The sequence below is a fragment of the Onychomys torridus genome, chromosome 7 (assembly GCF_903995425.1).
Source record: "Onychomys torridus chromosome 7, mOncTor1.1, whole genome shotgun sequence".
NCBI lineage: Eukaryota > Metazoa > Chordata > Mammalia > Rodentia > Cricetidae > Onychomys > Onychomys torridus.
In genome coordinates, this window is record NC_050449.1 from 87259742 (window position 1) to 87273299 (window position 13558).

Below are 13558 nucleotides of genomic sequence, written 5' to 3' on the forward strand. Positions count from 1 at the left end.
TTGGTTGTTAAAAGCAAGGAAGTGTTGATGTTTGCCAAGGAGGAAGAACTGGAGGTGCCACTGTCTTGAATACTTCCCTCTCCTTTCTCCCTCTCTCTCCTCCCTCTTTTTTCTCCTCCCCTCCCTCCTTCTCTCCCCTCCTTCCCTCCCTCTCTCCCTTTCTTCCTTTTTTCCCCTTAACACATCCAAATACCATAGTTAACAGGCCTAGAGTTTTCCTTTTGATTATTTTAGTTGGAAGGTCTACTCTGTGACTAACAGTTACAGAAAACCAGAGAATCATGTCCTGGATCTGTGCTTCTCAATTTAAGAAATAGTCCGGTGAAGTCATATCTGTCCATCCTTAGCACGAGGGAGGCTCTGGCAGGAAAGGAGAAACCTGAATGGGTGAAGGTAGGAGGGGATCTGCACTTACCCTTTTGAATCTGAAAAATATTGATGTGGTGAATTGAACTACTTTATTATCTACCTACAGTTTGCCAGTTATACAGCCTAAGAAATCATGCTGGAAACAGAAGGGGCATAGAGTCTACATATCAGCATCTTGCTTTCAGATTTGACCTCTGTGGAAGATCGCTTCCCAAAATGAACCATTTACAGAGAATGATGAAACCACCTTCTGGAGTTTGAAAAGAGACGAGGCTGCTTTAAGAGAGAAACAGGAAGTTGTAACTAGAAGCCCTCTGAATGCTAAGCCATCGCTCCTGAAGTAGCCACAAAGTAGCAGCGTTTATTCTGAAATCCCGTGGCTGACCATCCGCGCTAGGCAAACCTGTTCAAAGTGCTCATCCCTCACCCAGGGATTTTTCTGAGCATCACGTTCAGAGCGGAGAATGGCGGGGCAGCTTCGGCTTACGTCAGGCAAAGATGAAGATCATTTTCAACACCAGGGAGCAGTGGAGCTGCTCGCCTTCAATTTTTTGCTCATCCTTACCATTTTAACAATCTGGTTATTTAAAAATCATCGATTCCGCTTCTTGCATGAGACTGGAGGCGCGATGGTGTATGGTGAGTGTGTAAACGGTGGGATTCATGTGAAACTTGTTGCCTGGGCATAAATAGACACTTGTGCTCAGATGGCAAAGTACCGAAAATGAGGAGAAGATGCTGACTGAGGTGTCATTAGCTTGATGGGGTGCGCGGTGTTATGAATGCTAGCCTCTTTTGGAGGAGCGGCAGAAATTCGCCTGGCCGCAGAGCGGCTGTCACAGTCCTGTTCTGAGGCAGCACATTGTGTGAGTCTGTTGACAGCTGGAGTCCTTTGTCATGCCTGGCGTCGTGGAGCTCTGGTCCTGATAGTGGTCAGAGAGCAGCCTCTTCCTAGGCAGCCAGAGGAGGTGCAAACTTAACCCAGTCGCTTCAGATTCCCTGGAGGAAATACTCTTCCAATTATTTTCAAGAAGAAATACTTGTAGAAACAGATCTCACCCCCTGTTAGGGGAATCATTGTGTCCAAATCCTTTTTCATCATATGAACACTATTTTAGCTTCTGAAAATAAAAAGTGTTAAACCAAGACTTTCCTATGCAGTACTGTCTGTTGCTCAGCCTGAGTTCATGTGATCTTGTTTATGATACTTATTTGTGCTCTCACACTTTCTCCTGCTTCTGCTTTTTTTTGTAAACTTTTAGACAGGGTCCCACTCTGTGGCCTGGAACTCACTAGGCTGGCTTCATATAATGATCCTCCTGCCCCAGTCTCCTGAGTGTTGGAGTAATAGGCATAAGTAACCACACCTGACTCTTTAAACCATGTGGAAAAGTGTTAGTTTAAGATGTTCTTTCTATGCAAGTTACCATGTCATCCATCCTTTTTTGGAAAGTTTAATTAAATGTGATTATGCAGTCTATACAGACTAGATTGGATTACCTAGTTTTTTGTTTGTTTGTTTTTAAGTTAAGATACAAGGCACCAGTACTGAACTGGCACTGAGACAATTGCCGCACTACTAACTGGCTTCACTACCCTTATCCCGCCTAGTAAAAAATAACAACTTTGAGCACAATGCTAACAGTCAAGGGGCTGCTGTATTGCATATTGAAGAACATACTTTTTGGCTTACCCTCATTTCAGTAGTCTTGAGGCCCTTTGATATGTCTGAGGTCCAGGGGACAAGATGAGGGCACATTTTCTGTGCTAAGCATGCGATGTCCTGATGTTAAGTATGTACTGCCCTGAAGTGAAGCATGAGAAATCCTATCCTTAACTAGATCCCCTGCGAGACATCTGAGCTATAGGACAGACATTTAAGGCCAAGCAGTGCAGTTTGTTTTCAGTGCGGTTCAAAGCAGAGTTCAGTTCCTTTGTGTTGAGAGCCACACAGCACACAGCAGCAACTTTTTTTTTTTTTTTTTGGGGGGGGGGAGAGGTGTTGAACTCAGAAGAGACATGCCTAAACAGAAGGGCATGGTGCTTTCAGAGGCAGAGCCCCAGCCATGAGTCATTATCCCTTTCTCCATAATCGATTTACCGGGATCTTTCTCTGTCTTGGGTAATAAATAATCAAAAAGATACAGGATGTAATCTGAGAAGCCAGAAACAATGTCATCCTTAGCATCACGTCCAAGGGCTGTCCATACCTTAGTGATGCAACACAGGTTTAAGATTAAGTCCTTATTAGAGAAAGATTACCCCACAGCCTTAAACTTGCTTGAATTATAACTATTGTTGCCAATTTCCTTCTTTACTGTAGGGAGATTGTTTTGTAAAAGTAGTTAAAGTTTGATTGAATTAATTTCTGATTAAATTTTGGCTAATAAGCAGGCATGGAGGTCCTCCCCAAGCTGAACAGCCAGGTGTCATGGTCCTCCCTGTGAGTGTTCATAGATTTCAAGCTGTTAATGAGGTTTTGGTCCAGGCTAGACTCGGAAAATAATTCATCAGGATGGCCTTCACATTCTTCTTCCAGAATAATCAAAATGCTATACCTGAAGCGCTTCATACTTTCTGTCAGGGTTGCAATGAAATAAATAGTTAAACTAAAACCCAGGGAAAAGAGGAACTCTAAGAAACCTTTCTTAATAGTAAGTGGGAGAGAACTCCAAGTGCATTAGTTGCCCAGTCTTTTAAATGAATATGGAATTCATACAGTGGAAAGGAACCTTAACAAACAGAAGCCTCATTTTACAGAGGAAGTAGGACTTATGGAGGTCATGGTATTGGTTTATTGTTGAGCTGGGGTTCAGCATGGCTTTTAACTAAAGATACTGAGATAGTAATAGGTAAATTTCTTCAGAGATATTCCAGGGAGTGAGGAGTGAGTGAGTGAGTGAGTGAGTGAGTGAGTGAGTGTGTGTGTGTGTGTGTGTGTGTGTATGTATGCGTGCACGCCGGTGCATCCGCACAGGGGGTAGGTAGATAATGGAGAAATACAGAAGAGCAAGCACCAAAGATATGCTCCTGCTGTAAACACTTTAAGGATTAGTCATATAGTTTCTTTTCTAGTAGGTCTGACAAACCGAAATTCCAGGGTAAACCCTTTCTCCAGTCTGAGGATGGAAGTCCTTGTTTCTACGGGAGTCTGGTGAGATTCGTAGTGAAGGCTAATGGGAAAGGAGGATGAACTTAGATGTTTCAATTTTCTTGTTTTCTGAAGACTGACATTTTACAGTAGTCTGCAGCACCCCCCCATCCCCACCCCCAACAGGCTTGCTGCCTTAAAGTAGACTGCAATAATTCTCTCTACCCTACAGGCTTGCCACAAGACACCTTGGAGAGTGCCTTTTTCTTCAGGCTTATTGGTGAATTAGGCTAGCAGCTCCTACTTTCTGACTATACCATCTTGCCATCATCAACTGATTGAACAACTTGCCATTTGCCCCTATGCTGAGACTGGCATTTTCTTCAAGGCACCACATTCCCTGTCTCCCTCTGTGCAGGCATTCTGGTGACCTGTGCTAAATGTCCCTTAGAAGATTCAATAGATGTTGATACATTTAATCAGTGTACTTGGAAATCCAATTTAAAAAAATCCTAGGGATCAGAGGCTCAGAAAAATGAACAGTTAGAAGATAAACAAGGGGCGATGTGGCCAAGCAGAATGTTGAACAGTTCTTTCATAATTGTTGTTAGAAACAATTTTCAAGTTGTTAACCTTAAAATATTATATGCAGGGTTATACAGGCCAAGAAACTTCCTCTATGTTGATTGGAAATAAAACTGAAGATATAAATACAAGTAATTGCTTATATGAAAAAAAGTCTTCTCTCATTATTATGGGTCATGGGATGCTTTTAAAAATTAGCAGCGTCATTGTGGCAATATTTTTGCTTCACCAGGCATGGTAAAGGATAATTGTTGCTCATGACATCCTATGGCTCTGGTTATTTCAAAATGGAAGAATAAGGAACAGTAATAATCATTTAAAATGCACTAAAAGTCAGAATGAGCGTTAATGGTCAAAATATTGATTGGCAGCAGCTGGAACACTTAGCGCTGCTTACTCAGGGCCTAGAGTCATCTCTTCAATGTTCAGAAAAGAGCACTTGCTCCTTGGTCCCTGATAGCATTAAAGAGTCCATTGTATCTCCCTGGGGGCTGTCACATCTTGCAGGCCATTTGTTATGCCATACCTTTGAGGGTTGGAATTTATGACTAGGGACAGAACAATGTGAACATCTTAGACTTCTATCTTTGGTTTTTACCGTCATCCAAGTAGAGACTCTCCTGAATCCATGTAGAAATTTGTTTATCATTTAGTAGGAACCAAGGAAATTCCAAGTCTCTATACTTAGACTTTTGAGTTCCTCAAAAGGTTTGTCATATTCAGATGTTTTCTGATCCCTTAAAAGTATTCTTAGGAGTTGGGGATTTAGCTCAGTGGTAGAGCACTTGCCTAGCAAGTGTAAGGTCCTGGGTTCGGTCCTCAGCTCCGGCAAAAGAACAAAACAAAAACAAACAAACAAAAAAACCTTAACTTTAATAGAACAATTTAATTTAATCAACAGCCAGAGTTTTTTGTTTGTTTGTTTGTTTGTTTTGTTTTTTAGGTTTAAAGAAACTATAGTCATAAAACTGTCTTTCTCCAAATCTTATGTAGGCACTGGTTTTATCCCAGCCCTTCTCAGAGGTTCCAGGCTGAAACTGGATGGTTGGCATGATGTGTCTCCACCTTACTGGCCCAGTTTTGCTCTGATCCAGCTCAGCCTGTGCCCCCAAGAGCCAAAGCTACACGTTCATCACCACTCTCCCCTCTGCACCGGCCTGAGTAGTCCTTCTTAGGCATTTTGCCTGTTGAAACCTGGCAAACTCGTCAGAGAAAGCACCCAGGCTCTCTTTGAGGTTTAGGGCTCTTGAGGCTGATTCCCCCCCACCCCCCAGTAGTGGGATGTATTGTTTTGTTTTGTGACTTAATTTCTGGTCTGATTTTTCTCATCTGTGAAATGATGAGGACATGATCTCCTTTCTAGTTTCAAAATTTCTCCAAAATTCAGGCCCAGACACACTTGAGTCAAACATCTCAGAGTGACTTCCATTAAATCCAGTAGCTTTCTTTGTGGAATCAAATAGTCAGTCATGACATCTAGCCCTTTCTCCTTGACACGATTTTGCTTAGTAGCATTGGTTCATCACTCCGAGTTCTCTCAGGCCTGCTTTGACCTGTAATACAGTGCTCAGTAAATCTTACTGAACTTCTGCTGGAATTCTTCACTAGGAAGTGACCCCATCAGAGCACTTAGGGGTGGCTGTGTGCATCTCTGTAGGTCCTACTCTCACTAAGTCAGAGTGGCTCTGCCTTAACCTGAAGGATTTGCAGGCTAGGTAGTTAGGATCAAAATTCTCCCCTGTGCTATAAAAAGCTTGATTTTTGTACCCAAGGTTTTCCACACTATATGGTGTTAGCTAAATTAAAAAAGTAGAGGAACTAAATCAAAGACTTTTTTTTCTACATAAGATATTTTATTGAAGCATACTGGTACACACCTGTAATCCCAGCACTTGGGAGGCAGAGGTGGAAGGATCAAGACAAGTTTCATTTCAAATCACCCTTGCATAGTAAGTTATAGGCCAATGAAGGCTGTGAGTTAGACTCTGTTTCAAAAACTAGAGGGGAGGGATTTTTTAAAAAGTAAAATAACCTCTCTATTCTAAATAAGCCTGTGTATTGTGCTGAAGTTCTGAACCTTCAGAGTTGTACAGCTTTGGCCTGGCTGCCCTGGTGTCTCTTTATCACCCCTCTCAGGTCTGAAGGACTACTGATACTGTACACCACGAGAGGGGGGTTATTACTCAAGCTATATATGAGATATTATCTAGAGCCTAATTGAACTAAACTCATAGGATTAGTGACAGGGAATATTAACCTTTGTTATCTCAAAATGTTGATATATAATAAAAACTAGCTAACAACAAATAGAATATATCATGTAAAAATTTACAGCTGTGAGGACTTTGCACATATTAACCCATTTTACTCCTCACAACAGTCATTTTTGGATAGGGAAACTGGGACAACAGAGAATCAAGTAACTTGCCCAATATCACACAAGTACTTAAGGCCAGGTGTGGGACTCAAAGCTTGCTAGTTTGGTTCTATATGGCTTCCAGGTATCATATCATAAATGTGTGTGCCTGTGTTTTCATGTGTGTGTGTGTGTGTGTGTGTGTGTGTATGCTCAGTCAAGCATGCATATGCACAACGTAAGTGCATAAAGAAGAGTTTATTGCTTTTGCGCTACAGATGAGAAATTCAATACTCAGAGGCACAGAGTAACTGGTAATTGCAGGGCTGTGTTTCAAACTCGGGACTATGATATCAGTGCTCTTCTGCCTGCCCCAAGCATTCACTCTAGAATACCTGCTGTTGTTTACAAAGGGTTTATTCTGTTCCAGGCAATGGTACCTGTGCTGGCTAGTTTTATGTCAATTTGACACAAGCTAAAGTCATCTGAGAGGAGAGAACCTCAATGCAGAAAATGCCTCCTTAAGATCATGCTGAAGGCAAGCTTGTATGGCATTATCTTAACTAGTGATTGATGGGGGAGGGCCCAGTCCATTGTGGGTGGTGCATCCCTGGGCAGGTTGGTCCTGGGTTCTATAAGATGGCAGGCTGAACAAGTCATGGGAAGCAAGCCAGTAAGCAGCACCCCTCCATGGCCTCTAGTTCAGTTCCTGCTCCAGGTTCCTGCTCTGTTTGAGTTTCTGCCCTGGCTTCCTTCAATGACGAAAAGCAATATGGAAATGTAAGTCAAATAAATCTCAACTCCCCAAGTTGTTTTGGTCATGATTTTTCATCACAGCAATGGAAACCCTCAGATAGTACCTTTGGCAGTTTGCAAAATAAATATAAAGAAACTAGAAAATTAGAAAATGTACATGCTACACAAAGTTGGTGGGAACATTTTTGAGTGTCTGTGGTCTCAGATTTTGGTCACCATTGTGTTCTTATCAGAGTATGCCCATTCAGTCAATGGGGAATTGTTGTGGTCAGGGGCAGTTCAGTTCCTTTATTACCTGAAGCCTCAGAAATGGTAGTGTCCAGAGCAAAAAGCCCAATGTAATCCAGTGGATGCAATACTGTGACATCACATTCATGCTAAGTAGCTGGGGCTGAAATATTCCAGGGAAAGTGATATGGCTGCCTGGGAACACCTGACCACACCCCCTGGGGAAGCTACCTTGCCAACTGCCTTGTTTGTGTTTTAAATACCTGTGGATGTCAGAATGTGTGTGGTGGGTGTTTTATATAGCCTGAGAAAGGAAAGTGGATATATGTGAATCATAAAAAAATGGGCTTTCACCATATGTTAGTTGGACTGAATTTAATTTTTCAAAGAGTCTGGAAGATGATGACTTTTATTTCAGGGGTCTCAGAACCCCAAGAGCATCATGCTGAGTTGATACTGTTGATCTTGGTAGAATTCCAAGGCTGTAGTCTCAGTCCTACTGGCTAGTGATGGGAACTACTGTCTGCTGTCTTATACACTACTACTAACAGCCTGGATCCTGCCCTAATAGCATCATCCACTAAAGAACAATGACCACAAGTAGGTGGATATGATCAAAAACTCTGGGCTGCAGCCCAGCAGTGTATCTACAACCTTCTGGGTGGCTCCCATGTATTCACACTCTAGTGCTTCTCTAGGAACAGCATTAAACAGGTAGTTGCTGATTTCATTTTCTACCATCTTTTCTACCCGATTAGGGTGAAAACCATCTCCCTTCTTGGAAGCTCCTTTCAGTGTTCACAAAATTATGCTACTAGGAAAAATGATAAATTGCTTTGTGAAAATGTGAACTAAAAAACCACTGTTCAGCCAGTATGTATCCAGTTGGACCCTCTTGTCTACAGGTCTGCTCACAGCCTCTTAGGGATCATAAGGAAGGATGTTGGCTACAAAGAACTGGTGCCTGAAGTAGTTTCCAGGGAAAAGTAATCTATAATACATGTTAGATATCCCCAAACCCAGTGAAATATGTGTGTTGCATTACAGATGTGTATGTACACATGCATGTTGTGTGTTACGTGTATGCTCACATGTGTGCATGGCATATTAAGTATTATCTAATGTGTACCAAGTGTGGGTGGTGGGCATGAGGTATCTTACTCTTGTTGGATTTGTGCCATCTTTCATGGGAGTCCTCCACACAAATACTTTGAAGTTGTCCCAAGGTGGACAACTTGAGGGAGGGGTCTCCATCTGGGTGTATGTGGGGGTGCTCAGGCTGGGAGGCAGCGCACTCCAGTCCTGAAGTCATTATGAAACATTGTTCCCCACCAGGGAAAGTCCATAGTGAAGAGCGTGAAGCAATGAATTTTGTCCCTTTTAGCAGCACCCACACTCGGCTTTCAAATTTAGAAGGTTGGTGGGGGCGGGGCCAGGAAAAAAACAAAAGCCTTAAATAACAGGTGCATTGTATATATAGACATCTTGCTTTCCTTTTTATCTCTGACTGAATGCATGTTTAATCCAAATTACTAAACAGGAACTTGTTGGGAAATGCATTTGGACATTGACACCCAAATCTTTGTCATCTCTTTCAACCAAGACTTTGACAGGTGACTAGAGAATGGATAACCATAAAATAAGAAGTTGAAAGTATCAGAGATGTAGTTAAACTCAATATGTATAAATGTCCACTGCTTGGCTTTCTAGACTAGAGAATGTATAACCATATAATAAGAAGTTAAAAGTATCAGAGATGCCGTTGAACTCAATATGTGTAAATGTCCACTGCTTGGCTTCCTTAGAACATCATGCTCTTCCCTTCCTTGTGGCCCTATTGGTCACCCCTACAGCCTGATTGCCCACTCATCTATGCATGCCTCTTCCATAGACTGAACCAGTGCACATCCTTACCTGCCTGAGGGAGGCTTCCTCCAGTGCTGTGAGGACTGGGCTAGTTTATCTTTCCTTTAAACTCCTCGGAGTTTAAGATTCCCTGGGACTTGACACGTTATATTTTGAATAGAGTTTTAAGACATGTTCAGGGTTGGGGATGCACCTCAGTATCAGTGCTTGCCTGGCATGTACAGGACCTGGGTTCTATTCAGCAACAAGTGAACAGAAACCCTGACCCCTGACTCCCCTCTTATTCTCTCCCCGCCTCCTCCCTGTCTCTCAAACTCTTCTATGAAGCTCCCTGGCAGGATTCCCTCCACTTATTCCAGAGCTACTTGTCAGCAAGGGGGAAAAGAGGGTGCCTGGAGCTGAGGATGAAGTCAGTTTACCCTGAGCACTTGGCTGTGTGGGGAGGGATGGGCAGCTGAAAAACAAAAACAAAAACAGGACATCCTCTGTGTGTGGGTTGTATGTTTGCAATATCAGCTGCTGGTGATGGGATGACAGGAGGAACGTGAATCTGAGACCCTGTCACAACACAAACAAATAGGACTTTGTGGTGTGAAGGTAGAGAGAGATAGCAAACACTAGTTTTGTTGTTGTTGTTTGTTTGTTTGTTTGTATCATACATGTCAGGGTGAGATGGTTAGGGATTCACCTACTTGGTTTAGAGAAGGCGCAATGTCATCACTCAGCAAATGGGGCATCAACTCCTGAACTCAGCTGTCCTGTAGAATGTATTAGTAATCTTCATGTACTCACTGTCTGTGCAAGAGCCTTCCAAGGTCTTGTAAACTCCATGTAGCACTTGAGTGACTATTGTGCACACAGAACTCACACTCCCAGCTGGGCTGCCTGTGGCCTTCATCTCCAGGGAAGCACCATTCCTTCAAAACTGAGTCCCAGGGGAGCTGGAGTTGTGCTTTGCCCTTCTGTGGGGCACGACATGTGCCCATATAAACACAAAAGAGACTGACTGGGCTATGTCTGTATGTCGAAGACCATTCTGCCATCGGCTGCCACTTAGGATTTGTAAAAGTATTAAGGTCCCATCCATATTTCTCTAAGCAAAGCCCTGTCAGTGGAAGATGTCTGTACCATATTGAATAACTGTCAGCAGGATGCAGGAGACCTGACTGTAGAATGAGGTTTATAGTGAGACACTTACTATAGTATCTTATTCTTAGAGGACATTAGCATGCCAGGATTGTGCAAGAGGAACAGGCCAGTAGGCTGCTGGCATATTCTAATGTTTCTTGGTGATAAAAGCATTTTGTATTTCTTTCTTTCTAGCTTACCCAAGCCTCAGAACATGTCTTACATGTAAGATTGCATGCAAGTAGAATAAAGTGGACAATGAACTAAGAGAGATTCCAGATGACAAGGCTGATGTTTCTGAATACTCCTTGATGGGAGTATCCCTGAAGCTCTTTCCATTTTCTGCTCTCCTTCCCCCCCTCCGTCTTTCTATCCATCTCTTTCTCTATCTCTATCTCTCTGGTTGTTTGTTTTACACAGAGTCTCATATAGCCTAGTCTTGCTTTGACTTTCCTGCCTCTGTCTCTCAAGTGCTGGGATAACAGGTGCATGTGACCACACATCACTACCCGATTCCCTTCATGCTCTGACATGGTGTAGCTGCCTGCCAGACATCTCCTAGATGACAGTCATATAGAAAGCCCTACAGGACAGGGACATCACAGCATTTGTTGAGGTGCTCATTCTCTGTGACACTTTAAAATCCCTGGGATTGGTGGACTACATAGCAGAGCCTCTTCTTCTTGACTTCAAGGGGGTTTATGTACTGGGAAAAAAAATCCAACTACAAATCTGCCTAAAGTGTTTGTCTTTTCTGGAGGAAAGGAGATGAATCATAGCACAGAGCCTCTGCCTTAAACGGTCTCATTGTGTATTGGAATTCTGCAAAGCAACGCTGAGGAACGTGGGCTCCCATAAGACTGGCTCCTAATGCTGTGTGGCTCACACCATGTGAGCTGTACTCAGGTGAGGGAGATCTGTAGGCCAGGGCATATGTTTGCCAAGGTGAGGCCAAGGGCCTTTTTTGAGTACTGGGTTCTCTGTGAATCGAACTTTACAGAGGGGCTTGTGTGAAGCTGAAGGAGGTCAGAGTTCCTCTCCCTACCCCGGGTGTTCAGACACTCAGACTTAAAGACACCCCAATACTTCTTAAGTAGAGACTGCCTGAAAAGGTGATGTCAGCTCCTGTCAAAGGAATGTGTCTCAGAGAATGCTCTGAGTGCTGAGGCAGATCTAGGTTGTGGCTGTGAGCACGTGTTCTGGGAGGGGGTCCCTTACTGAGTCAGGATACCTTCTTTGATTGTCTGATTTTCTTGTTTTCCAACAGAAGTGGTGCTTTTGCGTTCTGCAGCTACAGTGGCCAGTCTTCTGTTCATTGGTGATACGGTGACTGGCACTTCCTTTCTCCTGTACCTTGGTGTGGATATGGAAACAAACCCTTCTCCTCAGACTTGTCTTCCTCTTGCAGCCCTCCTGTATCTCTCATCTACTCCCGTGCAATCTTGCCAGGGCAGCGTGTGTGTGTCCGTTCACCACTCCATCTTTGTGTCAGCATATGCCCAGAGCACTGAGTTTACCTGTGAGAAACCGTGGGAGGCTGCATGGGAGCGCCTGGCCTCTGACAAGCAAGGATTGTCTAGCTGCTGTTCCTGCAGCATGGGTGTGCTAGCTAGCCTCAGTGCCTCTGGAAACTGCCAAAATTTGATTCCTCCAAACACTTGGGGCTTGGCACAAACTAGGGCCATAACCTTTTGGCTCATATGCTAATTTGGCTCCTATAAGAAGGAAGTGCTGGAAGAGATTAGCTCGAGAAAATAATTCACTATGAGAAGCTTCTTTGAGAGAAAATGGGGAGGGGTGTGAGGACTCCGGGATAGATGTCTGTCTTTGATGTTGAATCAACATTTTTGGAGAAAGGAAAAGAAAAGAGCTTGTGCAGAGGACCTTTAGCCTACAATGCAGTTCTAGAGAAGGTTTGTCAAAATTATGGAGTGATTATACCTATCTATGGCTGTCCTTCAGAGGAGTACCTGGCTCCTTGCCTTTGCAAACCTGCTAGGCTCAGACATCGGCTGTGCACATGGTATAGGATGCCTCAGCCTAAGTGTGGTGATAGATGCTGGGACACAGATGCCAAGTCCATGCCGACTGCCCTCCTCTCAAGAGAGCCACATTGTCATGGCTAATACATCTGCTTATTTCTGGCTGAAAATGCCTCCACTTACTTCAGGGTGTTTCTTCTTGAAGTCTGAGACCCAAGCTGGTGCAGGACCAGGCAGGATCATTTAGTGTTTGAGGCCATATGTGAATTTAACCACACCAATGAGTAGGCGTTTGCTGTTGTGGCAAGGACTTGCTTTCTATACTTGAGAAATGACTACAGACAGACACTTTTTGTTCATTTCTTGCTACCTCATTGAGAGCATTTTCCAAAACTTAGTAGCTTACCTACCGGGAGTTTGAAATGACATTAATTCATGTTCTTCCATTGAGACCCCTGCAATTCTGCAGATTCTGTTTTGTGTTTCCTTTAGTTTTGCGCCTTGGCACCAGTTGGCTCACTTTTAGGGTATGAGTCGGCAGAGTGTTGTTCTTCCACAGGCACCTACATAGGTGTGAGTGATAGATCCTCTGCCCCTCTCTAGTTATCATAAGCATTCAGTACCATGCCTGGAAGGTTCCCACTGTTCTGTGGCAGATCGTGTACTCAATGAAGGTCATTGAGCTGCTGAGACTTCATTGCTGTGCTGAAATAGCCAAGACTACAGGGAAGGCAGAGTTGATTTGTGCCCATGGTTTCCGAGACTTCAGTCTAGCTGCTTGGTCCCATCCCTGTGGCCTGTGGTGATAAAGAACATCCTGGAAGTGGGGGCCTAGTGCCTAGAGTTCTTCCTTCATGGCAGAAACAGAGAGAGACAGGAAGGAGCTGGGACAAGGTACAGTCTTTGGGAATCCCCCAGTGGCCCCAATGATTGAACCCAGCAGCTAAGGACAAACTTTCAACATATGAACATTTAGGGGGACCCTTTATGTCTAAACCATAATGTTTAAGTGTCTTCTCTTGTTCATGAAGATTGGGCGCAGTGTTTTCATTATGAAAGAGCAGGTTAAACTGAAGGAACTGTAAGTGAGATTTTAAAAAGTCATCAAAGAAATTTGTAAGTTTGCTTTATTTCTTACCCTTCTATCAGTTCTCCACATTGTTGCCCAAGTGGTAATTCTTATGCAAAAATCTAATT

At 43.4% G+C, this 13558-nt stretch overlaps 1 protein-coding gene across 1 annotated transcript in view; it reads left to right on the forward strand.

Annotated features, from left to right (window-relative positions):
* Positions 1-273: 273 nt before the first annotated feature.
* The window catches only part of Slc9a9 (solute carrier family 9 member A9), a 549909-nt gene continuing 536624 nt past the window's right edge, over positions 274-13558 (forward strand). Inside the window, exons 1-2 of the mRNA XM_036193912.1 lie at positions 274-393; positions 476-1008. Coding sequence (XP_036049805.1) covers positions 834-1008 — 175 coding nt within the window. The 5' untranslated portion in view covers positions 274-393; positions 476-833. The remainder of the gene's footprint in view (positions 394-475; positions 1009-13558) is intronic.